Source organism: Zophobas morio, unplaced genomic scaffold (genome assembly GCF_036711695.1).
Source record: "Zophobas morio isolate AGI-343-1 ecotype UQ-CSIRO unplaced genomic scaffold, CSIRO_AGI_Zmor_V1 ptg000017l, whole genome shotgun sequence".
In the NCBI taxonomy this organism is placed as follows: Eukaryota; Metazoa; Arthropoda; class Insecta; order Coleoptera; family Tenebrionidae; genus Zophobas; species Zophobas morio.
Genome location: NW_026972122.1, coordinates 9,425,745 through 9,452,981, shown reverse-complemented (window position 1 = coordinate 9,452,981; position 27,237 = coordinate 9,425,745). Strand labels below are relative to the sequence as shown.

The window sequence follows — 27,237 nt, the reverse complement described above, 5'->3', positions numbered from 1 at the left end:
CGAATTTGAACGAATGTTGGAAACCTCGGTTTTTTAATAATTTGAAAGAACGTCAAGCTTTTTTTAAAGTTAAATGCCGTTTTGTATTATTCCAAATGATTTGTGTTTTATTTATTTATTTTTTTTTCAATGTAAACACGCGAAAATATGCCGTTGTTTCTCTAAGGAAAAATAAAAGATGAGGGAGCAAAAATAATACTTCCTAACAATCTAACCGACTTCGATAAAAATTTCCCATCATCTATTAGGAGTTTAATATCATTAAAAACATAGATCCAGATAGTAAATTTGTTGACAACTTTCAATTTACTAATTTTTCTACTCCTATGAAGATCAAGGCATTTCTGTTTTTCTTTTCAACTACTAAAATTTTCAAAGGATTCGGTATAAAAGTTTTATTTTTGCACTTCAGGGCCGCGTTGTGATTAACGATCGTGAACTGTCAAAAGAATAGCGAGAAAATGTGGTTGCTTGGTAAAAAAGACGATTTTTACAGGATCAATAATGCCTGAGTAGATGGTTTTCGAAAAAGGAGACACTTCGTATATTTGGGAAAGCGTTCCAATTAGCAACGGAATAATAGTTGTTTTTCCTTCGTCTGATGGTAGTAAATAGGATTAAATATAGGCCAAGGGAATAATAAAATACACATTGATGTGTTATTGAATTTCGTTATTGTGGAAACTTTCCTGATGAGAAAATTTATGTGATCGGAGGATATATTGGTTAGAGTAAACAAGATTTGTTGTGAAGAAACGAATAACGAGGCGTTTTGCCAGCCATGTTTCGAAAAGAAAAAAAAACCAAAACTTGGGATTCCTCTTCACCTCTGTTACTCTGTTCGTGGTCCAAATGTTGAGGAAGTATTTGTCGGGTTATACAACTTTCAAACAATTGATGAAAAATCTCAAAGCAATAAAAATTTAGAACAACCTGAGAATCATAACAGAATCATAAAAATACTCATTACGTTGAAAAATATGGCAATTTTATTATTTAGTTCTTAAAATTGCTAAAATGGTAAAGAGTGACATGATGACATTTTCTTATAAGGTTAGGTTTTTTGTCTCAGTTTGTTTTAGCAGTTAAAGTAGATTCCAGTGAGAGCCCAACAAATCTAATAAAAAATTGGTGGAAATTTATTTCGACAAAAGGTCCCTCACCCCTGAACTACAGTCCAACAAATCCCAGCGCAATCGGTACAAGTACAGACAATATAAAATATATTTAAAACAGATAACGAGAAAAAATGTACTCTCACTAACATGCTTAACTTCGAGTGTTTATGTTCGAACCGTACACCTTTCGCCTACAAGTAGGCGTCATCACCGTTGGATACTTTTGCGTTGCTGCGTATTATAAGACTAACTAAATGAAAATAAAATATATACAGTGTACTCTCTCTTGTGCGGACACCGTCGGTCGCACAGAATTTGTCCGGTCAACAGGGGTGTCCGTCTAAAGAATTTGTCCGCTTAACAGGAGTGTCCGTTCTTGAGGAATGAACAGATTTTTTATTTAATGCAGTTTTATTTAAGGTAGAATAATAATAATAATAAGAATTGACAATAATACATGAAATATTAAATTTTAAACCTGATTGAAATAATCTTGTAAGGTTGTCTGCTTCAAATTGGACTGATTTAATGAAACACCTTCAAAATGTAACATCAAGTCACAGCAAATTTGAAATCCCTTCATGTCGTTTTTATTCGCACAAAAATGTTTTAGCTTTTGCACACCTTCTATAGCTTCCCTATTCGTTTTCATGAATCCAGATGAGACATTTTCCATGTATTCTGTCGTTGCCTCGCCTTCTTCTTCCTCATTTTCTTCTATCTCGACATCACTTGGCTCGTTTATCTCCAATCTTTCATCGTTAATGCATAAATCATTATCAAAATTAACAAAATCATCAAAGCCAACATTGCTGCTGATCCGTTTCATTCCTCGAGTCATTTCTGCAATCACTGCTAAGGGAATATCATCGTCGTGTTCAAAAGCATCATCTATGGATTTTTCAAAAGTGTCATTCCTGAATCTAAATCCCGCTTTTTGAAAGCTATTTGTTATTGTCGCAGGAGTCACCTTCTCCCATGCTTTTTGAATACAGTATATTACATCCAACAAGTTGATTTTTTTAATCAGATCTTCTAAAGAAGTGGCTTCATCCATTCTAGCCAGAATATGTTTCACAATCATGGATCTATACCAAATTTTGAAATTTTTAATAATCCCTTGGTCTAGGGGTTGGCACACCGACGTAGTATTTGGTGGAAGAAAAATTATTTTGATATTTTTTAATTTTAAGTTTTTGGGGTGCGATGCCGCATTGTCCAGAAAAAGAAGACTCTTCCGTTTTTGAGAAGCCATTTTTCTATCAAATTTCTGCAGATAGTCACTCATTATGTCGGATGTCATCCAAGATTTTTGGTTAGAATACCATGAAACGGGTAAAGTGCACCAAAAATTTTCCACATGCATCCATATCACATTATTGACGCTGTTTCGGCGTTTCGTCGCCAAGTATTGTCCGTACAACAGAGGTTGCGTTCGAAAATTTGTTTTGAAAGCACTGTCCGTGTCCGGTTACAAGGGGGTCCGCTTAAGAGAACAACATTTATTAAGAAATGCCTATGCGTTGGCCGGTCGCAGAAAAATCGTCCGTACAAAAGGGGTGTCCGCTTATGAGGAGTGTCCGTTAAGAGAGAGTACACTGTAGTTTAAATGGACAACTTTTATTACCAATGTGCGGACACAATTTTTCTATAGGAGTATAAGTAGATAATTAAAAGCATAACCAAGTATAAAGATATTTTCGTAACTTCGAGTTAACTACTATTTCAACTTTTACGAAGACAAGAACATTTTTATCCACATTTCCATTTATTCTTTCAAATCTGAAATTTTCAGAAGACTCGGAATAAAAAATTTTGCATCTGCAAAAGTTTTCACTCTTAGAACCGAACCTCCAAAGTGATGCAAAAACGGTGAGGAGGCGAGGTGAGAAGGATGAGAAACTGTCGTAAAGTCTACACTAAAAAACATGTTCGACAAGGATGTCTGGGTTATTCAAAAAATCAAGTATTGTCTCATACAAATTTTTGAGAATAAATGAATACGATCGATGGAAATTGTTCAAAAATTTGTCGAAGCAGTTAATCACATTTCACGGCATGTTTTGGTGTCTAAAAGGGTTGTTTGATCAATGCGGCTGTTGATTCTATCCCCCACTTCTTCAGAACTAAATTTATTTATCGGCTCCAAAATGTTGACGACATCTTCGCTATAAAATTTCAAAAATTAGACAATATTCTAAGCAGTTAATTTTACAGATTTTTTAAATATTGTTTACGTAAAACGTTTAAAAAAAGAAAAATTTATAAATTGATGTCTCAGATGTAGTTTATTTAATTTCTCTGAAATTTCGAAATGTGTTATGATTAGCGTCTCCACACATACAAAAATAAATATTATTTCCACATTAAGATTCCCCTCTAAACACCTGTTGCTCGTCAAAGGCCTGATCAATTTTGTGGAAATAATTTTAGGAATTTTTTACACTGCCAGGCCTAGTGTACGTTACATAAACGATATTTTTCCAAGAATTTTAATCCTTCGAGTTAATTAATGATGTGCAAGTCTTTTATTATCAAAATGAATGGATTGAACTAAGACATTTTAAGCTTTAATTGATTGATTGATTGATTAATTATTGATCTTCATTTACCACAATATTCAAAAGGTGTAGCGATTTAAAATAATTTATTAAATTATTATTAGTGCGGAGGTTTAAATTGTAAATCAGAATTCTTCTGTCCAAAACAACACATCGGTAGCAAACTAATGATTAATGAATGTCAAATTTTCATATACTTAACACGGCCTGGCCGAAATTAAATATTCCAAGGGGATTCAAGGACGTATGTAAGACCAACAATATCACTATGCAAACATTATCTGCTTTAATTTAACCGAAATTTGTTTGCTAAAAACAAACAGTTGCAAAATCAAGAGGTCATTAGATTGACGGTTGTTCGGTAAATTTGCAACTACTATTGAGTGAACATAAATAATTTTCTAATTTGTGACAAATTTGAAGTGGTTTTTCCGTGGGGAAAATGTGTGCCAACTATCCTTATCAAAATTATTTATCGCTGTGTAAATTGTGTAGTAATAATTCTTCAGAAAAGAATTTGGTCAATGTATTAGCAAAACTTTCTTAAGTCATCTATAAAATCATCGCACGTTTTATATTGTAATGTATAGTTGTCCAAATAAAATTTTAGTAACTTGACTAGTATTGAAAATCTTAATCTGTGTATGTTAATATTTCCAAGAAAAATAATTTGTAGTTAAAATGTAACGTGACAAATAAAAAATATCAATTTGAACTTTGTTCTTTACGATCAGAAATAACTGAAAAAATAATATGTAAATGAAACAGAAAACGAATTTTGTTTGCTTCTGCGTCTACACCTCGCGAAGCTAAATATACCGTGTTTACTATTTCTGAGCAAATGGTTCAGGAAGATTTACGATTAATAAATCACAGTGCCATGATGAACTTTTCACACCTTTTTCATTAATACTTTTTCTAAAGACGCGAGCGGCCAAAAATGTTCGTTTTGCTTTTGCGAAGAATTTCATATAAAATATCCGAATAAACATTTTAACACAACGATTTGCGCACGCTAGCCCACACGAATTTTTCTCGAAACTATTTTTTAGTCAACGGACCTTGACAACATTCCATATCAAAACAATTCGTTATCACTTGAACATAAAAAAGTTGGATTAACATCTGGTGAGGGAACACACAAGACAAGAAGAGGAACACAGCATGCACGCAATATTTCATCCTGTTGTCTTACTTTGTCTTGCTGTATGCTACAAAATGTTTTCCGTTTCAATTAAAATGTAAAAGTGTCCCAGGACCTAAAGACTTCACAGACGATGACACACGGCATACACAAGAGGAAGCAAAAAGAACAAGATACAACGTCCAAAATTAAACAACTCTCTGTCTTCATCCTACTCGTTGGAGTTCGAATAGTGGTACGACTAATGACATCAAGATTTAATAATAAACATAATAGTTACTACCTTGTTATGTATTTTGGAGGCAACGTTGGCAAAAGCGAAAAATTTAAAGTAAAACGTTACCAGAGGTTTCGCGGTTTTGGTATGACAGAGAAACCGGTTTTTGGCCAAAAATTACCGAAAACACTATACACTGCTAGTACTAGTTACAACGCAAATTTTAAAATTAAATTCATTTCTGAATTTCTGAAATTGCGATTCATACTAAAATAAAGAAATGACCCGTAGTGGACATTTAAAACAAGCGTTTGGTAGTTTATTGTAATGTAATTTATGAGTTTACACGAATTGATATACAATGCAACTATTTAGTGTTTAGTCTACACTTAATTTATGTCTGATAACGTTTTCTGCAAAATGTGAACTACATCATTTTTACAGCAACATGGGACCATGATGAATAATGAAAAGTATAACAAACAAAGCAACTAAAAGTAATTCAAATAAAGTGAAAGTGATACATGATAAATATATCGGAGAATTTTGATTAACCTTAAAATTTGCAAGATTTCAGAGCACTCGAAAAAATTTCCAAAAATATGGAAATCTATTGGTAAGATATCAAGACGGATTCATAAACCCCAGGTGTAGGAAGATGTATTGTATAAAATTTAAATAACATTTACTATACACAATTTTGAGGTGACGTCATCATATTGTTTATGAGGATTGTTAGACGAAAGTTTGGTTAGAGTTTTAGCCGAGTACAGTGAACCGAAATCTGTATTCGTTCTTCAAAAAATTATATGATCATCTCCAAAGGCGAGACAACTCAATAAAAACCTGTATACTGCAGTTTCGGCCTTCTTTGGTCACATCAGTACAGCACATTTCGGTGGCTGTCTAGTCAGAGAAGCTGAAGTAGACTAACATTTGTGAGACATTTTTAATGTCTGTTGTAAAATGGTAAATTGAACTGTTATCGAACTCTAGTTAATTGTATTACTTTGGAATAATTTTTATATTCCTCCAAGAGAATGAAGCGAAGAAAAAAAATTTTTGGAAATTTCTAATTGACGGTATTACATTTGGATATTAAAATTAATATTACATATTTATAAGGAAAACAGGGTTGAAAAATATTGTTTACCAAAAATCAATTTTCTATTCCACTTTTTTTTTTAATTTCCTAATTAGAATTATCGCCCAACAAGTCGCAAGAAAAGTCAAAAGCTAGCAATTTTAAGTACGTTTCTTCAATTTTTTATAGCGTGCTATATTTTGTTCAGTTATTTTAATTTTCATATTTGACGCATTTTAAGTTTAGGATTGTTATTTTATAAAATTTAAATAGTATTTGTTATGCAAAATTTTTAGGTGACGCCATTAAAATATTGGTGGGGATGGTCAGACAAGTTTTTGTCATCGTTTTAGGATCTATGGTTTCCCCAGTTCTAATTCGGTTTTATGATAGTACCCCATAGTAATCTAGGTCGTATCCAAACTGCGGTGCAAATTTTGCTCAAATATCAGGTACATGGATACTTGACCGAATTGCGGTTCGTTCTTGAACTGTAGGGGTTCAGGGTAGAAACATCATTTAGTGCTTCAAATTTAAATTTTGAGGAAAACCAAATACTTTTTACACTTAAAAAATAGAGTGAATTTTTTACATAAAAACGAAAAACGATATACCGAAAAATATCTGGTTTATAGATAGATGTTCATAGAATCTAAAATTATCTAATCTAAAGTAATGAAATTTTTGGAAATAATTTTGGAATTTGTGATTTCAGAAATTATATCTTTCGGAATTACATAAGTAATAATTACATCTACCATCCATTCAGTTTATTAATATGTATATGATCAGCGGTTCTTTTTTCATGCATAACAAAATCGAAAAGTGAAGATATTTACTAAATTTGTATTAAGTTTTTGATTCATAATTTTGAGTATTAAATAACTGTGTCCATCACTCGGCCACGCCGGTAATCTATTGTTAAGAAAGTTAACTTTGACACAATGGGGTACTATCATAAAACCGAATTAGAACTGAGGAAACTATACAGGATGTTTTTGAAATTAAAATAAAACTTAATTACAATCAGTCCAATAGTTTCGGAGATGTCTAATAAAATCGACACAGACTTGAGGCGATTGACAAATAGCTGGAAACGCGAGAATTAGCTTTGTATTTTTATTGGAACTGTTTTATTCCAGTCAGTTTTGTATTATATTTTCGGAATTTGGGAAGAAAAGTAAAAAAACAACCAAGAGTGATTTAAATCTGATTTTTTTTTAAATCACTTGATTTAAGTCGCGACTTAAACTATGAAGGAAAGTATTCTAAGAAGATGCTTTTTCCAGGAATGTCTATAGCAATTTTATTATTATTGAGAACTTTAAAACTGTCGTGTAAATGGTAAAAAATCTCAAAATTTGTATTGTTTTGTAATGGGTTCCATCTGAGAAATGGTTACTTTCATGTTTGCTCGACGTTTCATGACCCCAAAAGTATTTATTACACAGTCTTCGAATTTACTGGACCGATTGTTGTCAAATTTTAAATGTCTATTAGGAATATCGTGTAGATCGTACAATACTAATCAAATTTTATCGGATCATCCTCACCCACAGTGTAATGTGTCGCCTTAAAATTTTGCATAGTAACGCCATTTCAGTTTTATAAAATAATAATATATTCGCACATTTGTGCTTTATGCGTCCGCCTTGTTTTTGTTTATTATTACATTTTTTTTATTATTTGAACCTGTCATTGATCTATGGAGGGACATTTCAATTTTTGTTTATTATAAAATTTATTCATCAAGTCAAGAACGCTACACCCCATTTTGTATTAATACTATTATGTTGCACGCGTTGGAATTGGCATACTTGTCCTTGCTGAAACTGAAAAACTCACTAGAAACACAGGATTAGTTTTGGCGCTTAATTAATGCATTCATGTTTTTTGAGCAATTGTTTGACTGTTCATCCAATTTCCCCCGAAACTGATATTAGCATTATCCCAATTGAAGAAAATTAATGAGGGTCGCTCCATTTTCCCGGCATTTTCAGTATGCAACACTGTTATTATTATTAGTGGTAGTATGGTGACTCAAAAACAACCGTTGATATTTTGGAATTTCTAAACATTTGCCTAACATTTTCTATGATCGATGGAGAAGGATGAATCGACCCTCCGCGCCAGACCAAATTTAAATAAGTCAACAGAGTATAGTTTCGTAACTAACTGCGTTCTAATCAAAGTCAGTGGCGGAGTATGGGTGATTAAAGTATGATAAATTAATAATTCAGAAAAACAAGCTTTAGAAGAATGGCTAAAAAAATAACAGAAATAATGATATGTTTACTTATTAAAATGTCGCATCACAGAAATCTATTGAGAGGAAATCAGTAAACTCGTTAGACAATTTTTTTATTTTTTCGGAAAATCTGGACAAAGAGAAAGTTGGTAACTTCATCGTCAAAAATGAGTTGTCTAATTTTCCTGAAACTCGAGGAACACCGTAGTTTTGTTTTTAGTGTTACATTGTATTGTACCTATCTGTCAAAATGGATATATTTTATTATAACAATTTAACATACAATAATTTGTGTTTCAATCGAATCAAAAACATTTTCACAGGAACCACACGTCAGAAATGGACAAATTTTCAAACATGGCTGCCTTTGATCTTGGTTTTTTTTTGTTTGCTCGGTATAACTTTAGTATGTAACAAACAAAATAGTGACGATCAACAAAGATTTTTTATGGAAACGTCGTTTGACCACTGTTGGCCTAAATTACTTATAGGGTTATAAAATTTTATTACTATACAAATATAGTGTACTTACTATAATAAAGTCTAGAAATAAAACATCATTTTCTAGGTTTTTTTTTAATAAACCATAAACAAATCTACAAAATACAAGCAGAAGAAAAATATGTATGATTTTTAAGTGTCGTAATTGCAAAAAAAAATTATTCATGACCTTGTTTTTCTTCGTTATTTAGGAAAATGTAGATAGAGCACGCATAAATCTTTCCACTCTTTTTATGCATGATTTTAAAAGCGAATGTTGATTGCGATTGTATATTTTGTGACCCAAGTCATGTTCTCGACCTAGGAATTTCCCCGAAATCTGAAAAATTTAGATGATAAGACAACATAAGAATAACAAATAATGTTTCACTTGATTCTAGGAATCTGGAGTGTCACTTCTATATTATACTTTGTAATTTACCGTTTAATTAAGTCTCGTAATATCTTCTGTGTGGGCCACCTCACCTTGATAAAATTACAATTACCAATTATGTCTACACCCATACATCATGATTATCACCGATTAATAAACAAAACAGGTACCGAGTTAATTGGAACTGTTTTCTCAAAACATGAATTAATCTGTACAGTAGCATAAGCAGTAAATGTTTTCGACACGTTTTTTATGAGGAAAGACACTCGATACTTTTTATGGACACTATAAATTAACCTTCACATTAAGTTTTAAAATAGCCATTTCCAGATGTTCGCACAGAGCTTAATTTAAATGAGAACTGTGGTTTTATGAGTTACGGTACTTGCAGATTTAGATACAATAAAAAAAATAGTCAGCACAGGTACATCGGTGACATTTTCCAACTTCTACTGCTTTAAAAACAGAAGTTTGTATATTCCTTCGCGTCTGGTAAATAAGTTAATGTAAGGTGTACAGTGTGGGAAACCAACTTTTTTAACACCATAAACGACAACTTTCATCCCAATGTTTTCGCCATTCATTGTTGACATTCTCTGAATTTACTTAGCAGATGCATCTTTAATTGTGTAATGCAACACTTACGTGCCAGCGTGGGCTTGTATAAGTGTTTGTTGCATAACAGTTGTATTTCTGATTATTTATTAGACGCATTGGGCGTTCTGTAAACGTAAATAAACAATCTCCACTGCATTAACTTGACTTTAATCGATTTAAGTTCGGCTAGGTACGTTCTGAAAGCGTTCAACAGCAATTAAACTTCGGACCGTTTTTGTTTGTATTTTCAGTGATTGATGAAGCTACTCGAGCAATGAAAGATCCATTAATAAATTTTACTCCTTTTTTATAATCGGAAGCTGTGAAGAAGAGCTTTTGTCGTTATCGATTTCGAGTGATGTTTTGATTCATTCCAAACATCTGTTCGAGTTGTATTTTTGGCAAGAGTTCCAGGAGCCTTGCTGAAGGCGGTGCTCTTTCGCAATTGACCTATTTTGACTGTCGTTAAATATTTCACCTCCCACACACCTGTGTACGATGTGATATTAAGTAATTTGGTTTCTTGTTTCAGTACAAGCCCTAGTCAGTTGCAAGAGGTTACTTTGGATCAAGATAATACGTTTTCAAGTAAGTAGTTTGTGTAATTTAATTGTTTTTAGGTGTTTTGTTTCTATTGTAAACGCTAGCGGCTGCATTGGAAATTTTCATATTTACGGTTTTTGACTTTTTCTCAATGCCATTTTTATCTTGGCTGCAATTCAAGAGTTAACCCATTAATAATATGATAATAATTTTAGTGATGCGTAATATTGATACCCAAACTCTTGAAGAATATTATAAACATGTTTTTTTTTATTATTATTATTTATGACGTTTGTTAGCAGAAAGTAGCATTCTTTAGACTAACATTTTAAAATTTTATTAAATGCCTCCAAGCTGGATTCAGGTTGTCATTGTTGTTCCAACTATTTGTAGCAAAATAGCTACGAAATGTAAACAATTAGTTCTTTCCCAACAGCAGATGCCAATTTGTTTGCCTGTTTCCACAATTCCTGTTTTCATTATTACGTTTCTTGTTAGAAATTCACAACATTTTTTCTTGATCATTTATTTTTTAAATCATCAGTCATTAAAACCTTTGTACTATTAGAACCACGAATCAAGACTCGGTATCCTCTTAGTCATTTCTTACAAGTACACGTGATTTTTCTAACAGTTTTGTATAGATAAATATATTTAACCCCACGACAAATGATGTTAACCACAAACATGTCCTCTGTCAGAGAATAATCTTTCACTGACAGTTAAATATTTGTTCTTTCACGGCTAGCTTATGCTCTCAAATGGATGAAACCAAGTGTTACAAGCTTGTATAATCAAATTTTCGAATCTACAGTAGATCTTTACGACACAATGTTTTCAAAATTTGAAACCATTGTTCTGTTTTAAACACAAACATTTTACATATTTTACATGGAATAGGTGTTGTTGTTATTCTTTCCAATCAAGACTTGTGCAAAAAAAAGTTGGAAAATATTGTTCGAGTTCGACCAGTATCTGTATAATCCTCTGAAAAGTTGACAAGAGTATAAGTGTAAGTGTTTTCGACAAATGTATTTATTTATGTCTATTGTTTACGAGCAAAAGCAAATTGAAAAGTGGTACTATTATCTCAGAATTTGGAAAAAAAGATAAACCATAAAGATAAATACAGTGAAAACTCCGTTGTGTGAACATCGTTTACTGGAATGTCGTTTTGAAGGAATTTTGTCCGTCAGAAGCAATTATTAATAAATATCGTGCGATTTTTTGATTTGTGGTGTAGTTACCCAAGAACTTGTTCAAAGGACGCAACTTGACACTTTTTAATTTAAAAAAATTATAACATTTTAATGAATGTAGCACGTCATTCAGTTTGTTCTTAAAAATGTCTATTATTATGATGAATTCGGAAATTCAAGACCCTTTAAACCCTCGTTGGGTTTAATGATTTATTTTTGATAAGTAACAATATCCACTGATGGCTTGAAAGTAGTGCTCTTCCAAAATCGAATTAAAAAGAAAGATATGGTCTATGTGGATGGTAAGTAAGCGGCCGTCATAAAATTCCCTTGGAAAGTTCAAACTTGTATGAGCTATTGCGCCATCATGCTGAAAATATCCATTCTACTGTTCAAATTCCTGCATCATGTTTTGATATCTCGCAGCTGTAACTGATTTCTTGAAGAAAATGAGCCCAGATAGTCGTCTTTGAGAAATGGCACACCAAACTCCAATTTTTGTAGGTGTCATAGCGTTTCTTCAAAGTAATGAAATTTTCCTGCATTCCACATCTTTATACTTTGCGAGTTTACAAACTCTGGTAGATGAGAAATTTTGTAGAGCACTCCATGCGCTAACCGGGTGTCTGGAAAATGGCGGATTAACTCTTCAGTAAGTTATGTATGAATAAGAAAAAAATTCTCTATGATGCAGATTATGAAAAAAACCTAATTTTATAAAACCAAAATTGGCAACACTTTCATAGTAATGGTGACTGAAAACCACCTTTTATTTTTTTTAGGACAATAACCATAACAACCAGTAGTCATTAATCGTAGTAATAAAAGAAGTTGTTATTTTTCATTAATAAATAAACCAAAAAAACATTTAATAAGACATTTATAAATAATAAACAAAAACAAAACCAACAGAAGAAAAATCCATTAAAGCATAAACAACTAAACACTAGAGAAGATGTTCAAAATTCATGCTTTGTGCATATGTATAAGAAAGCTCGTAATGTTTTCAAATTTTGATAATTTTTTTGTAAAAGTTAGTCATCAGTACTTGCTAAGATACTCGTAAAACTGATTTTGGCAATAACATACCCTCTAAGAAAATAGAGGGTGGGTGGGCGGGGTTGGTATCTGCTAAAAAAGACTGATTTTGGCAAATGACATACCCTCCAAGAAAAGACAGGGTGGGCGGGCGGGGCTATTATCTAAGACTGATATTGGAAACGACCTACACTCTAAGAAAATGATGGGTAGAGGGTATATCATTTGGCAAATCAGTCTTATCTTGGCAAGTATTGATGCCTCTCACCCACCCTTTCTTTTCTTCGAAGGTATGTGATTTGGCAATTTCAGTTTTATCTTAGCAAGCATCATCCCCGCCCACCCGCTCTTTATTTTCTTAGAGGGCTGGTAGCTGCTAAGATAATACTGATATTGGAAAATGACCTACTCTCTAAGAAAATGAAGGATAGACGGTGTATCATTTGGCAAAATTAGTCTTTCGTGCCAAGTCTTGACGTCGCTCATCCACCCTTTTTTTCTTTCATGGTATGCCATTTGGCATTATCAGTTTCATCTTAGCGAGGACTAGCCCCGCCCACCTCTTTATTTTATTTTCTTAGAGAGTAGGTCATTGCCAAAATCAATCTTATTTTGGCAATATCAGTCTTGTTTTGGCAAGCACTAGCCCCGCCCACTCGCCTTTTATTTTCTAAGAGGGCCAGTACCTGCTAAGAAAAAACTGTTTTTGGCCAATGAGGTCCCTCTAACAAAATAGAGGGTGGGTGGGCGGGTGTAGTATCTGCTAAAATAAGACCTATTTTGGCAAATGACATACGCTGGGGCTAGTACCTGCTAAGATAAGACTGATTTTAGCAAATGACGTATCCTCTAAGAAATATAATTAAATTATTACATATAAGAAAAGACACTAGAGGCTCCAAAGCACTTTCAAATTCTTTTCAAGCAGGATAATACCTAGACCTCAAGATTGTTTTTAATTTTCCACAAAAAGAAACGGAGTCTTAAAATTAACTCAAAAGCATATCATTAGAATTTTCAAAAAATAGAACACCAAAGTCCCCCAAAATTGTTTTAAATAATTTACAAAAAATTTCTCTATAATACACCATGGGTACCCAAGAGTCTCCCGAATTAAAAAAACAAAAACTGTGCGGCACTCAAGACTTAATTCATAAAAAATAAAACACTAATAAAAGCTTGAAAGATTTTTTCAAGTTCATTGAGCAACAAAACACCAGATTCCTTTAAATTTATCCGAAAATAAAACACCAGGGGACCTAAAATTAATTGCGAACATTTTAAACGTAGGGTTTTGAAAACTTTGACAATTTTTGATACGTCAAACATTTTTCGCTTTATATCAAGCAAACATTGTTGTCAAATGGAATTTTATCGAATTATAACAAAAATAACATATCAATATCTTTGTACATTCTAAATGAAATTGTAATTAAACGTGGTTATGGGCGAGAGAAATATTGACTAAAAGTTTTATTACTAGTTATTGTGATGATGAATGTGTTGTTTAGTTGTTAAACGTAGCAAAAAAACCAATTTTAAAATCATAAGACCACGAAAATGTGAGTGTGAGAATAATTTATGCTCAGTATATATATAGTCCTTGGCAACGTGTCGTAGAGTTAGTGCTCCATTTTTGAATCACCCTGTATATCACAAATGTAAAAATTTTATTTCATGTATAAATAAACCAGTTACAATACAGTCGTGTATGTTTAAACTTTCAGGTTTAAGAAACCTTTTTTTTGTCAATTCGCGGAGGTAGGTTTCTCTAGTTAATAATAGCTCTTAGACTATAAGTATTCACTATATGAATTTTTTCTTTTAAAATTAAAATATTTGGCATTATTTTACCATTCATATTTATGATTGACTGCACCAGATTTGTATATACTTAAAACTGTAGAATATTGTCGAAGTTTGTATAAATGAATAAAGACCAGCGAACAGTAAGATAAATGTATATTGCTAGTGACAAGTGTTATGATAAATAAGAATGATAAGAATAGAATATTATGTGACCGTGCGGTCGAGATAGTTGAATGTTAGTTACGAATTGAGAATTGTGAATTGAATGTGTATGAATGAGTTAAGAATTAAGAATTGAATGCTACCCTGTGGTCCAAGGTGGGGGTGGCTCTGGCTCCCACCCTTGCGGGTGGGTAGGGGTGAAACAGGTCCCCGCCAGAGGCTCTAACATAACCCCCCGCCTTGAAACAATTACATTGTTTTAAGACCAAAAATAAACTATATAGAACATTAGAATGAAAACATGATTTAGTAATGATAAATACAGATGAAATTACATGAATTAGGTGGACATTGTTACAGAAAGCAATGAACCTGAAGAAATGCATTAAACTTTAAAAAAAGATATCTAAAACAAATTATATGTGTACAATATCAGTGAATACACAATATTTACAATAGACCTAAAAGTAAATTTACAACAATTATAATGTACCAAATCAATGAATAATACGATGAGTGAATAATATGGCGAATGAATATAACAATGGTACAAATATGAATACATAGAACATAGTAAAATAAATCAACAATGAGATGTATATAACAAATTGACAAGATGTATGCAATATGGTTAAATAGAATGATAATGCATGCGATTGCGAAATTATCTTTTGCACTTCACCGACACTACACACACCACCACTTCCTTTCCAAAATGATGTTGGAGGGCCGCGTCCTAACCGCCACTGTAGACGCGGAAATTTCTCCTTTTTCACGAGGACCCATCTTGCCATTCCTGGAATGTTGGAAGATGGCCTTTGCCACCCTAACCTGCCTTTCAGTGTGGTCAAATATTCGAGGTACCATGACTTCCAGAAGTGTTGATGGTAAGCGTGGATGAGGTGCCAAGGGATGGCCTGTTGATGGGAACGACGGCGTGGTCTTTTCCTGAGGGATCTGTTGATGGCTGGCCGAAAGAGGCATTGGCCAGGTATAAATGCGACCAAATTATTGCGGTCGCTGGACAGAGGCTTCGAAAGACGCGAATTCAGGACGGCTTTAACTCTGATAACGAGCGCATACACGCCCTCGCCCTCAAGATGGTTTTTATCAGTAATTTCGTTATAACTCCGGCGATTCATATTTAAACTCTTTGAACTAAGATTTGAACGGTCAACAACCTCGCATAGTTTAGTGGCAGAAATGTGAAGATTTAAAACACAATTGTGTTGCAGGTAAACGAAATTATTTAACGAATTTTCGTTAAGTACGTTCAGGTGTACAAGGTCTAGGTACTTCCTTTGAGAGACAATAAAACCCTCGTTACGTTTATGATTACGCCCCTCTGCTAACAATAGCAATTGGAGAGCGAGTTCTGGGGAATTTCCTAATTTAGGTAGATTTTCGAAATAAGGGACTGTGGAATGCCCCAACTTCCTCTCGACTGATAATAGCCACTTTGGATGCATTTGTGTAAAATTCTCTAACCGCGGCTGATTTTCCGAAAAGGGGTGTTTGACCATGAAATAGCCATCGGGTGAATGGCCTGTGGTAGTATACTGAAAAGGGGTTGCACAAAGATCGCTTTTACACCCTTTGCTTAATGACCTGCTTCCGGTTTTGACGGTTTCAGCTTCCAAGAACCGAGAAATAATTTGGGCTGAACTAATTTTGTGATGATGGGAAGTAATATTTTTTAAATATGCAAAACTGCCGCTAAGAATCAACCCCAGCGCGGTATTTTGAAGCACCGGTGGGTTTTTACTGAAATGACTTTTTATTTTGGTTTTGGCATTTTCGGAATGTTTTTTGTTGTCGAGTATTGCTACGTTTAACATATTGTCTTTAATATTTGAGTCTACGGATTTACATAAATATTGAGATCTACATTCAAATTGGTTACAGACTAACAATGAGTCACAGTTTTTCGAATTAACTGTAGGATTTTTTATTTTGTCTAGTGCGGTAGATGACTCTGCATTAGAAGTTTTATCTAAATTAATTTGAGATACACCTTCGGAGTTGTAACAATCATTAAAAAGATTATTTTTCTCTTCATTGGGTGTTGAATTTGGAAATTTTGAACGATTTGATATTACACTAGGAATTTTTGAAATAACGGAATCAAGAGGAGATTTTTTACCAATAGTGAACCGCAATTTACGTAGAGCATTGAAATGGGTTTTGTGAATTTTGATGGGTTCTCCATTTCTTAATTTGTGTACCTTTAAAGGCTTTAAGTTTTGACAAGCTTTTTCCAGATCCGTGGTTGGCACGTTAGTGTTTATCTTACATGAATTCGAGAAAGTACACAATGGATTAGTTTTCTCAATGAGAGCTTTATATAATTCGGATATTTTTTGAATATAATTTAGCACGTCTCTGATATTATAAATTATAGGTTTGATCGTTTCCGTGTTACTCGTGTCATTCGGGACTACCATTGTTTCGGATTTTTGCTGAACTACAAGCATTTGTAATTCTGAATAAATTCGCTGTACGTCTTCAAATCGACGCTTTAAGTGGCCTCTTTTTTGATGATTTGCAACATTTGATATAAAATTAGAATGTGAATCTATTTCGCTGAGAAGAATTGAAAATTTAACAAAAGTATTGTCTTGGATTACCACCATCTTGAGTACGAGAATAATGCATTACACCAACCAACCAGAATTAAAGCTTACCTGGAATCCTGGATTCCTGGATAGAATTATCTTGGCTGACGCTGAATGATACTTGAGGATTTTGCACAGCACTCGCGGTCGTCACCGATAGCTGAACACTGCGCGGATGATTTCTGGGTGATGTTTTGATAACTACTTTGCTGAATTCCAGCCGATGAATGATATGTTGAGAATTACACTTATCACTACCACTGTTATTCTGTCGCTAATCCGGCTCGAAGGACCATGTCGAAGTTTGTATAAATGAATAAAGACCAGCGAACAGTAAGATAAATGTATATTGCTAGTGACAAGTGTTATGATAAATAAGAATGATAAGAATAGAATATTATGTGACCGTGCGGTCGAGATAGTTGAATGTTAGTTACGAATTGAGAATTGTGAATTGAATGTGTATGAATGAGTTAAGAATTAAGAATTGAATGCTACCCTGTGGTCCAAGGTGGGGGTGGCTCTGGCTCCCACCCTTGCGGGTGGGTAGGGGTGAAACAGGTCCCCGCCAGAGGCTCTAACAAATATTTTACGTCAAGAATATTAATATCGCCTGTTCAGCTAATTCAAAGTATCCTGTTTTCTGTGATTTAGACAAAACAAAGTTAACAATCGTGTCCTCATATTAGGACTTCGTGTCCGTTCGATAGAAACTATAATTCAAAAAATACAAAAATTGTCCACGATTGTTCAAAAACAGAGAGAAAAGAGCTAAATTTAAATGAAAAATTATAGAAATGTGCTGGTATTACAATAGACCCCAGAATAATACGTATGTCCGCTTATTAGGGCTGTCCGCGAACTGAGGTTTTACTGTAGCAGTCTTGCATCTTCAACAACAGTTTAACTTTCTAGAGGGGATGAATAAATAATTTATTGTTAATTGTTTTATAAATATTAAAAATCGCTTCTTAGTAAATTGTAAGACAAACATTTGGTTTTACAAATTTTATTTTTACTTCCCGATCGTCAATAGAAAAATTATTGTAATAAAGTCCGTGCGGCGAATGGCTAGTTCATGATTTATGGGTTTCACGACTCCTGGAATAATAAAATATAGTTCACTCGTTCTCGTCTGTCGTCTGTGTCGACTTTGGTTGTCTATACAGATAATCTCCGAAACTACCGGACCGATTGTTGTTAATTTTTAGATTCGTTAATTTGGGAATATGGTGTAGATAACGAACCAAAATTTGTTTGATCATTCCCACCAACAATTTGGTGATGTCTCAAAATTTTGCACGATAAATGCAATTTAAATCTTATTAAATAACATATTCCTGTACTTTTGGTTTATGAATCCGTCGTAAGTTTTTATGCTAGGCATCCAGATTTTCGCAAAAAAAAGCAAAATTTTATTACCATATTTTAAGTAATGTCAGAGGAACGTTGTGGGTTATGGGCCAATTTTTTTTCTTATTCTGGGACTGGTATTTACTCTATACATATGTGTATATAGACAATATATTTTTTACATAGTAAAAAAACTGGGGCACATCACACTATAAATTTCAAGTAAGATTTATCAACAAAAATTTTGGGTGACGTCATAAGAAATTTGAAGGGGATGAACAAATAAATTGTGATTGTGAAAAACGAAAGTAAAACCGTACATATAATGTATAGTGAGAAACTATAAAAATACATTTACTATAGCAACTTCTGTACTAATCAGAGTTCGGCTTAAAGCAGATTATTGGAGGGAGAAAATGCCTTTCGTGATTACAACTACTTACGAACAAAACTGGTGAATATAACGATAATTTAGGCGGAAGAACGTTAATTTGCCCTTTGCCAATCTAAACTTCTAACAACTGTGTAGGTGCACACTCATTCCTACTATTATTATTGGCATAAAACCTTTTATTCACATTAAAGTGAAATTTTATCTGCATATTTACATATACATTCAGGGATAAATTGCCGACAAGTCAAATATTTGATTATAGTCGACGTGAATCAACATTTATCGAAAAAACATCGTGTTTGTCAACTTACGTAGGCGCTACATTTTATAGACTGTTAATTTTGTTAAATGGCCCTAAAATAATTAAACACAAAAAACGTATCCTCAAGGTGTGATTAATTTTTTGTTTTTGTAAGACAAGGATTTTTACATTTTCTACTAAACTAACACAATGTACTTATTTCGCAGAAATTTTATTGTGATATGAATATACCGTGTGATGGAGGTCATAATTACTCAGATTTGCCTTTGATTGAACTTTATGCATATGCATATACAGAAAATGTCACCCAAAAATTATGATGGCTATATTTCTGAAAAACTGCTGCTTAACAAAAAAAGTTTTTTTTGTTAGTTTTTGATTCTGCAAGGTTATTTTAAGTATTTTAGTATAGTTTTTATTTTTATCTCGTGATCTTTCATTGCATAATACGCCAAATATGCTTTCTTCTTGAAACCTCAAAACAAGTTTTTTCGTCTTTAAAATAAAAACCGTTTTCAGAAATTTTTGTTGGTCCACACTGTATTTAATATTTTGATTGACAAGACATTGCGAATAAAGCAGAAGCTGCGACGACGTTTGACCGTGAATTAAGTTTGAATTTACTTTTGTTCAATAACTGTTAAACGATTTACAGGGTCATGCTTTTAGTGCTACAATATATTGTCGTTAAATTCATTTTTTCAAATGCATTGTACAATAATTGAGATGTAATTGAATAAAAAGACTCGGTAAATGTTTAAACTGTTACTAATAGACATAAATGCAGTATTTACAGTGCTATTTTTACGTAGTCAATGGTACCAAATTACAATCTAACCTCACTTTCTCGAATAATAAAATTGACGTTTTTCAACAACTCTGTCAAATGTCAATTGCATACAACACTATGGATTAATAAAACACATGCGTTTTTCGTTACGTTTTCTTCTACCAAACAAAAAAACCACGCCAACTTGATAACTGTTTCAGTTGAAAACTCGTGTTGGATAAGAAAATACAAACTTTAGAAAAAACTGCAAAAATTTCACACAAATAAAACAATTGTGACATCCAAAATTTGGCGACAGATGGATACATAGGTAATTATAATCCGTTTCAAATTATTATTGACTTATTTATGACCCAAATAATTTCTTTGCAAATATGTCATTAGGACAACATTAAAAATACATTTAATGCTTAGTTTCTACAGACCAAGCAAACTTTATCAACACATTAAAGTTTTATGATGCCGATCATAAACTTAATTTAGACACATTAAAAGTTCTTTCGAGTTCCTTTTGCAGATGAAAGGAAAATATCAGTAAGGGAATTAATAGTGGCAAGGTAATTTTGACGAGTGTTTAATTGTGTTTTCTGGGTGTTTTACAGCTCATAGAATACAGAAATATGGATTTCTCGTCATCATCTGCCTGTCCATCGTCGGTTCGGTAATTATGTGTTATAACATGAAAGTTTTCAGATCAAAAATACAATAAATTCGGATAAGAAACAACTTCTGATTTTTTTTTTTCAGTTTAATTTTATCCGATAAAATTGAATTTCATTATTTTTATTATCTCATTGAAACAATTTTCACTTTTACGAATAAAACGGTTTTATTAAGCCATAAAAATCTTTCATTTTCGCAGATTTGTTCAGCAGAACTGTGCACGCATATTAAAAAAAAAAGCCAAAGGAAAAACCTAGCTATATTTTTAAAAGCTGGCAGCTGTGTAATCATGTGTTGCCCATTTATTAAATGGAACTTCGTAAACTTGAAAACTCGCTGAAATATCGCATCAACGTAATAAACCCGACGTAATGGTGGGCCGAAACATAACCCTGAAGTTAAAAAAAATAAATCTGACACTACCGCTTCCAAAAACGCAAAATTTGTGGCAGTTTTTATTATCGTAAGCAACCGTTAAATGAAAAACGCAAACCCATTAATCTATGACGACAGCAGCACACATGTTGAACCGAACACAAGCTTCAAAACAGAAAACGAACAGAAACATCCTCAACGCCAAATAATAACTTGGCACAAATACTCAGTTTTCGCGCCAAAAAAAGCTATAGCGAATCATTCACGTCGTTCAGTTTTGGTTACTTTGTATGCGGCGGCTCTTGATTAAACTTGAATTTCAGTCATCATCATCACGTAATAAGTGCGCCAATGTCGCCGCCCTGTCTCATTTCCGGCAGTTCTAAATCAGTTTAGATTCGCCTCACCTAGGAATTATTTAATAATGCGCGGTTGCGGTCGGATGGAAGTTATGGAACGACAGCGAGTGCTTCTAATTGCCCTGAAGACGATGTTTTTATTAATTAGGCGCTTTGTGCGCCTCGGTTTTTGGCAGCTTTCCACGCTGGAATGACAAAACACGGTTTTGGAACGTTCAGAAATAACGGTTTCAAGGGCGAAAATTCTATACTCGCACATCAGTCTGCGGACTGTTACGTAACGGGATGAAAAATAGGACGAGAGTTGCTGGTTTATTAAGGGCGTTGCTACGCTGAAGTCGACAAGAAACAGACCCGGCCGAACATCCATAACATTAATGATTTAGTTTTTCTTCTCCTCAAATGGTCAATCTATTTAGAAGAAGCGTTCGAATTTGTGTCTAGTGTTTGTTGTATTTCGATAATAACAATTGTATTCTAAATTAACCAGTATTTGTTGAAAATATAACAGTAATCCAATATTTATTTTTTTTAGCTATTACACATTTTTAAGAAATCGTGTGAAATACAAAAACAATGAATTAGTATTTACCCCACAGCAATATAAAAAGAAATATTATGACAATGTCACTTTGACAAATATTCAGTTTCATGGTTCTTGGCGTTTCATGCCTCGTTGAACACGAAAATGCAGGTTTCCGACTATGCTGACAGCTCATTTTTAACTTAAACGCCTATGGATTATCCTCCTGTCAACAAAAAACTCTTGATCGATTGTTGTCTAATTGTATATGTGTTAGGAATATCGTGTAGATTTGTGCTTTGTGTAAACTAAACCTAACCAAAATTTGTGAAATCATCTCCACTAAGATGCTTGTAGTTTATGAATCCGCTTGGATTGTTTACCTTTGGCGCACAGACAAAAAACCAAATTGCAAAATAATATTGTAAACCAGTATAAGACGAAAACATAGCAGTAGACGACTGGGTCAATTAGTAAGGCGTCGTGCTAATAATGTGAAATTCACGAAATTTTTCGAGAAACTTGATTTGTTGGACTATATTTCATAAAAGATAAAATTATTATTATTTAGGCTCAACGTTTCGCACACTTTCTCACGGTGCTCCTGAAGATGCCACTTACGAAAGTGTGCGAAACGTTGAACCCAAAAACTCAGTTAACACAGTTCCAACCTGGAAAACGATCATGTATTGATTCCGACCGTACAAGCCTCCGAAATTATTATGATTTACTTATAATGTATAGATTTTTACGAAATACTCTGTAAATCAGTATGTATATACGAATATGTTTTCGATTATTTTAGAGACGATTTACACCTAATTCCTTCAAGACAAACTCGTTACGATTATTGTTACCCTGCATGTTATAATAACATTAAATAAATCATCATTGTTAAACGGACGAGAGCAAGAAAACAATAACAGAGTTTCGGTGAGGAAACAACGAGAGAATAAGTTTTGTTTGGATAATGGTGAAAGAGTGTGGAAAGTGTAAATGTGATGAAATGAATCCACGGGTAGAAAATTTGGAAGACATTTTGAAGGACTATAGAGGAATAGTTTGAATAATAGAAATGTAGGGGGCAAAGGAAAGGGTTATTGTGAAGAGTATAATTAGGAATACAAATATACAGATTTTTGTAATTATCCCAAGAATAAGCTGTTTTAATGTTGACAAAATTTTAATATATAACAATATATACAGGATGCTTACTAAACATGCTACAAAAATTAAGGGCGTTATCCGTGGATCCGTTGGATTATTTTAGAACTCCTGATCATCTAAGGATTAGAAAATGTTCGAATCATCCAAGGAATAACACCTTGAATTTTTGCCGCATGTTTAGTAAACACCCTGTATATAGATGAATCACTAAACACAAATTCCTCGGTATTTCATTAATTAGGAGAAATAGGAAAAAGCCAAAGAACAAAGTTCTAGGGTTCTTTGAGGACCATAAACCAATAATATTTTCAACTAAACTTCTTAGGCTTACCAGCCACAGTTTTACAGTTTATTTTAAAAATTCCAATGAGACATTACCACGTTCTTCTAATTTGCTTAAATTTTTGACTTCCTGAGCGTCAGTTTTTTTTGACGTTTCAAGATCCCTAGGATACAAAAAAATAGGTCCCCGTTTCCGTTTATCTGTCTGTGTCTGCTGTCTGTCTGGATTTTTATTAGACATATAATCTCTGAAACTACTTGACCAATTGTTGTCAAATTTTACATGTGTATTAGGAATGCCGTGTAGATGGTAAAACGCTAACCAAAATTTGGATAATCATCCCCACCAACAGAAAGATAAGTTCATCTCCAAAATTTACATTGGTAAATATTATTTAAAATTTATAAAATAAGATACTCTTGTGGTTCATGAATCCGTGGTGAGGTTGTACCCCAGAGATCCAGGTTTTTTGGGAAAAAAACAAAATTGTATAACATTTTGCAATTTAACTTCGAAACTACAAAACTGAATGTTCTGAAAATTTACAAGCGTTTTAAGCTTACCGTAAGCATGGCAAATCGTTAATGAATATGTCTTTTACAATTTAACATTGAAATTGCGAAAGCCGTACCCTCAACTTCAATCAAACCCAAAGTCGTCCCCCCCCTCAAAATGATGACATCATCTTTAATTCTGCCGAATTGTTTAAATTGTATAAAATACGATGTACTTGTATGTGATTTATTTATCCGTGTTCAGTTTTTACCCTCTGGCAACTATTTAGTTTTTTGTGAAAAAATCAAAATTGTATAACTACGTTTTACAATAATAATTTAACTTTAAAATTGCAAAATTCGAATGCTGTAAAATTTTGCAAGTATTTTTATCGTAGAATTTTGCCGAATAAATTTTCTTCAAATATATTTGTGTTTTGGGAAAAAAACTGAGTGTGGTTAATTAATTAATCAATCCTCTCGTCCGCGTTGAGAAGATAAAGCCAATCAAATTTCATTTTTTACTTCCCAAGCATAAGCTAAGGAAGTATTGTAATCGAGTCCATCGGCCGAATTGCCATTTCCATATTTTCTCCCGTTTCCGTTTGTCTGTCTGTCTGTCTGTCTAAATGATTAAATGCTAACTAAAATTTGGTTAATCATTCCCACCACCACTGGGATGACGTCATCTCCAAAATTTATAATGAAAATTTTTTTGAAATTTTATAGAATAAGAATAAGAACCCGTGTCAAATTTTCACCCCAGACATCTAGAATTTTTGGAAAAAATTCAAAACTGAATAACAATATTTTGTAATGTAACTTTGAAACTGCAAAACCGAATGCTCTGAAATCTTGTAAATATTTTAAGGATATCGTAATCATGGTAAATCGTTAAGCAAAATTTATTCGTTTATCCCCTCCCAAAAAATTTATGACGTCATTGCAAAATTATGCCGAGTAAATCCCATCCAAAATGTGCAAAATATCATAAGTCTATCATTGCATTAAAAGTTTTTAAATTTCTTATACAGGGTGACTCAGAAAAATTAATTAAAGCGTCAAATTTATTTTAGTGAATAAATCAGGAACGGCTCACTCCGTTTTCCCGAAAATTTGGGAGTACAAAAAGTACAAAAATGTTGATGATGTCATCACAGGGCGAGGGAAGTTCTGTCGAAATAACCTTCGACCAATTTTTTTAATTGCTCATGCTTGTAATCTGAACGTGCTAATCATCGAATTCTTTGGAAGTATAAACATAAACAGTTGAAGTTAAGCATTGATAAATTGAGAATATCTACATTATGTCCGTTGGTTTTTTGCTTTAAATATATTTCATATTGTGCACCTTGGAATTTGTGCCCTCACAGCGTCGGGGCTGGGGGTGTTATTTATGTATTTTATTACTGTAGCTTATTCTGTTTTTGTTGTTTTTATCAAGTGTTTTCCATATTTAAAGTTAATAGTTTCTGCGATTTTTTACTTCTTTGGAAGGGACACCAACATGTTGAAAGAGAACAATTAATAGAATAAGATGCAGGAGTAAAATACAGGTTCTATTTGGAAAAAACTGAAATATCGATATTTGAAAATTTTAATGTTTAAAATTCTGTTTGTAAACACTGTATATTAAAATTTAATTTAATTGTGACTACAATAAAGGGTCATTTTTGCATTGCTAACAAGATGAGGAAAAAATGGAATAACGTGGGAACGTCACATAGGAATTTCAAAAAGTAATTTATGGTTTTGAAATGTAGGAATATGCTAATGAGAATATGTAAAATATATTGGGTGTTCCATTTAAAATCATTCAACCGTAGTCTCCGACTTTTTTTCTCTAATAATTCATGAGGTATCGGGGACTGGATATATACAACAGTTGTATTAAAAACTACGGAATTGTTGGTACTCTGTATTTTTCGGGAGTAGTTCATCCAATATATATTTTTTTAAATTCTGGGAATATTTTAATGCTATTTTTGACGGTCCATTGTTTATGCTAAAATTAGTAATTTTATTCCCACTGATAAATTCTTATATTTATTCATTTAAAAATAAAAATAATTGAAAAAATCTTATTTCAAGTCTCCAGAGATACCACTTTACGAAACATTAAAAAAACCATTTAACATTCGTCGTTGGTTACCCTTGGTTTTACAATTCCCTTAGTCGGCAGAGTCACAGTTTTACTTTTTCAGTTCGAGTTGGCCTCAACTGATACTCAAGTGTTTTTCCATGTTTGCTAATAATAATATTTTTATATAACACTAAAAGCCATGTGCTGTATAAAACTACAATTAACCCGATCTCAAAATAAAACATTTTTAGTACTACAGGAAATATGGTATTTTCCACCATCAGAACGAATTATTCTCCTATCAAATTGTATATTTAGCACACTTAAAGTGATTTTGACAACAAATTAATAATTTGTTCTCATAAATTTTGTTAATCTTGGATTCGTCGTAAACCAGAATCTGTTTCATTTTTATAAACAATTTGAGGTTGGTTGTTTATTCGCATCTAAAAGTACTGTTTTAACATTATATGTTCTCTTATACATGTTTGGCAGTTCGATAAAATCTTATGTAGAATTTTTCCGTTACTACGGTATTGCCCACTTGTTTTATTTTTTGCTAATTTTAGTACACGCAACACATTTTGTGCTATTATTGTGCAGATTGATGAAAATTAATTTGATACATTATGGAAATATGCAAAGTGAGGTGGAACAGTTACTGGAAGATAATTTCCAACTAATAATATACTTGTAGAAACGACTGTGGACTTTTTTAAAATTAATAAATTTAATTACTAATGCTTCCACTAATGAGGTTGTTCCAAATATCCGTGTTACGACTTTAAAAAATACATTGAAATAGATTATACACTGGACACGCGGAAGGAAAGCGGGATTGCTTTTCATTGTTTCCCTGATATTCAGGAAGCTCAAAAGATGCATAGACGATAATTTTTTTAGCGCCAGTATTATCGAATTTTTGAGAACCATGAATTTCATATTTTGTATTATGGTAACAATTCACTAATACCCAGATTTCGTAGTAACACAGTACCATATTTAAATTCAATCATATAGACACTGTGCAGCTGAATTAGAAACTAAGGGAAATATATGAGCCAGGGGAAAAACGTCTGATACATCCCTGTTGTGGATTCCACAAAAATATACCACGACGTTGAAAGAACTTATCTGGACATCAAATTCGAGCACAATTTATTAAAAGATTAAACTAGGTTATTCTGGAATGGATTTTTTTTTAACTTTAGTGGTATTCAGGAAAGTGTTGAATCAGCAAATGGGATATCAAATGTCACATAAGTTTCTTTGACTACATTCA

General features: G+C 32.9%; 1 protein-coding gene across 4 annotated transcripts in view; it reads left to right on the top strand.

Moving 5' to 3' along the window:
* Positions 1–27,237, top strand: part of LOC135130675 (centrosomin) — an 85,226-nt gene that overhangs the window by 35,084 nt on the left and 22,905 nt on the right. For all 4 annotated transcript variants that reach the window (XM_064058105.1, XM_064058106.1, XM_064058107.1 and 1 more), the window contains exon 2: positions 10,376–10,431. In XM_064058105.1, the coding sequence (XP_063914175.1) occupies positions 10,376–10,431 (56 nt within the window). The remainder of the gene's footprint in view (positions 1–10,375; positions 10,432–27,237) is intronic.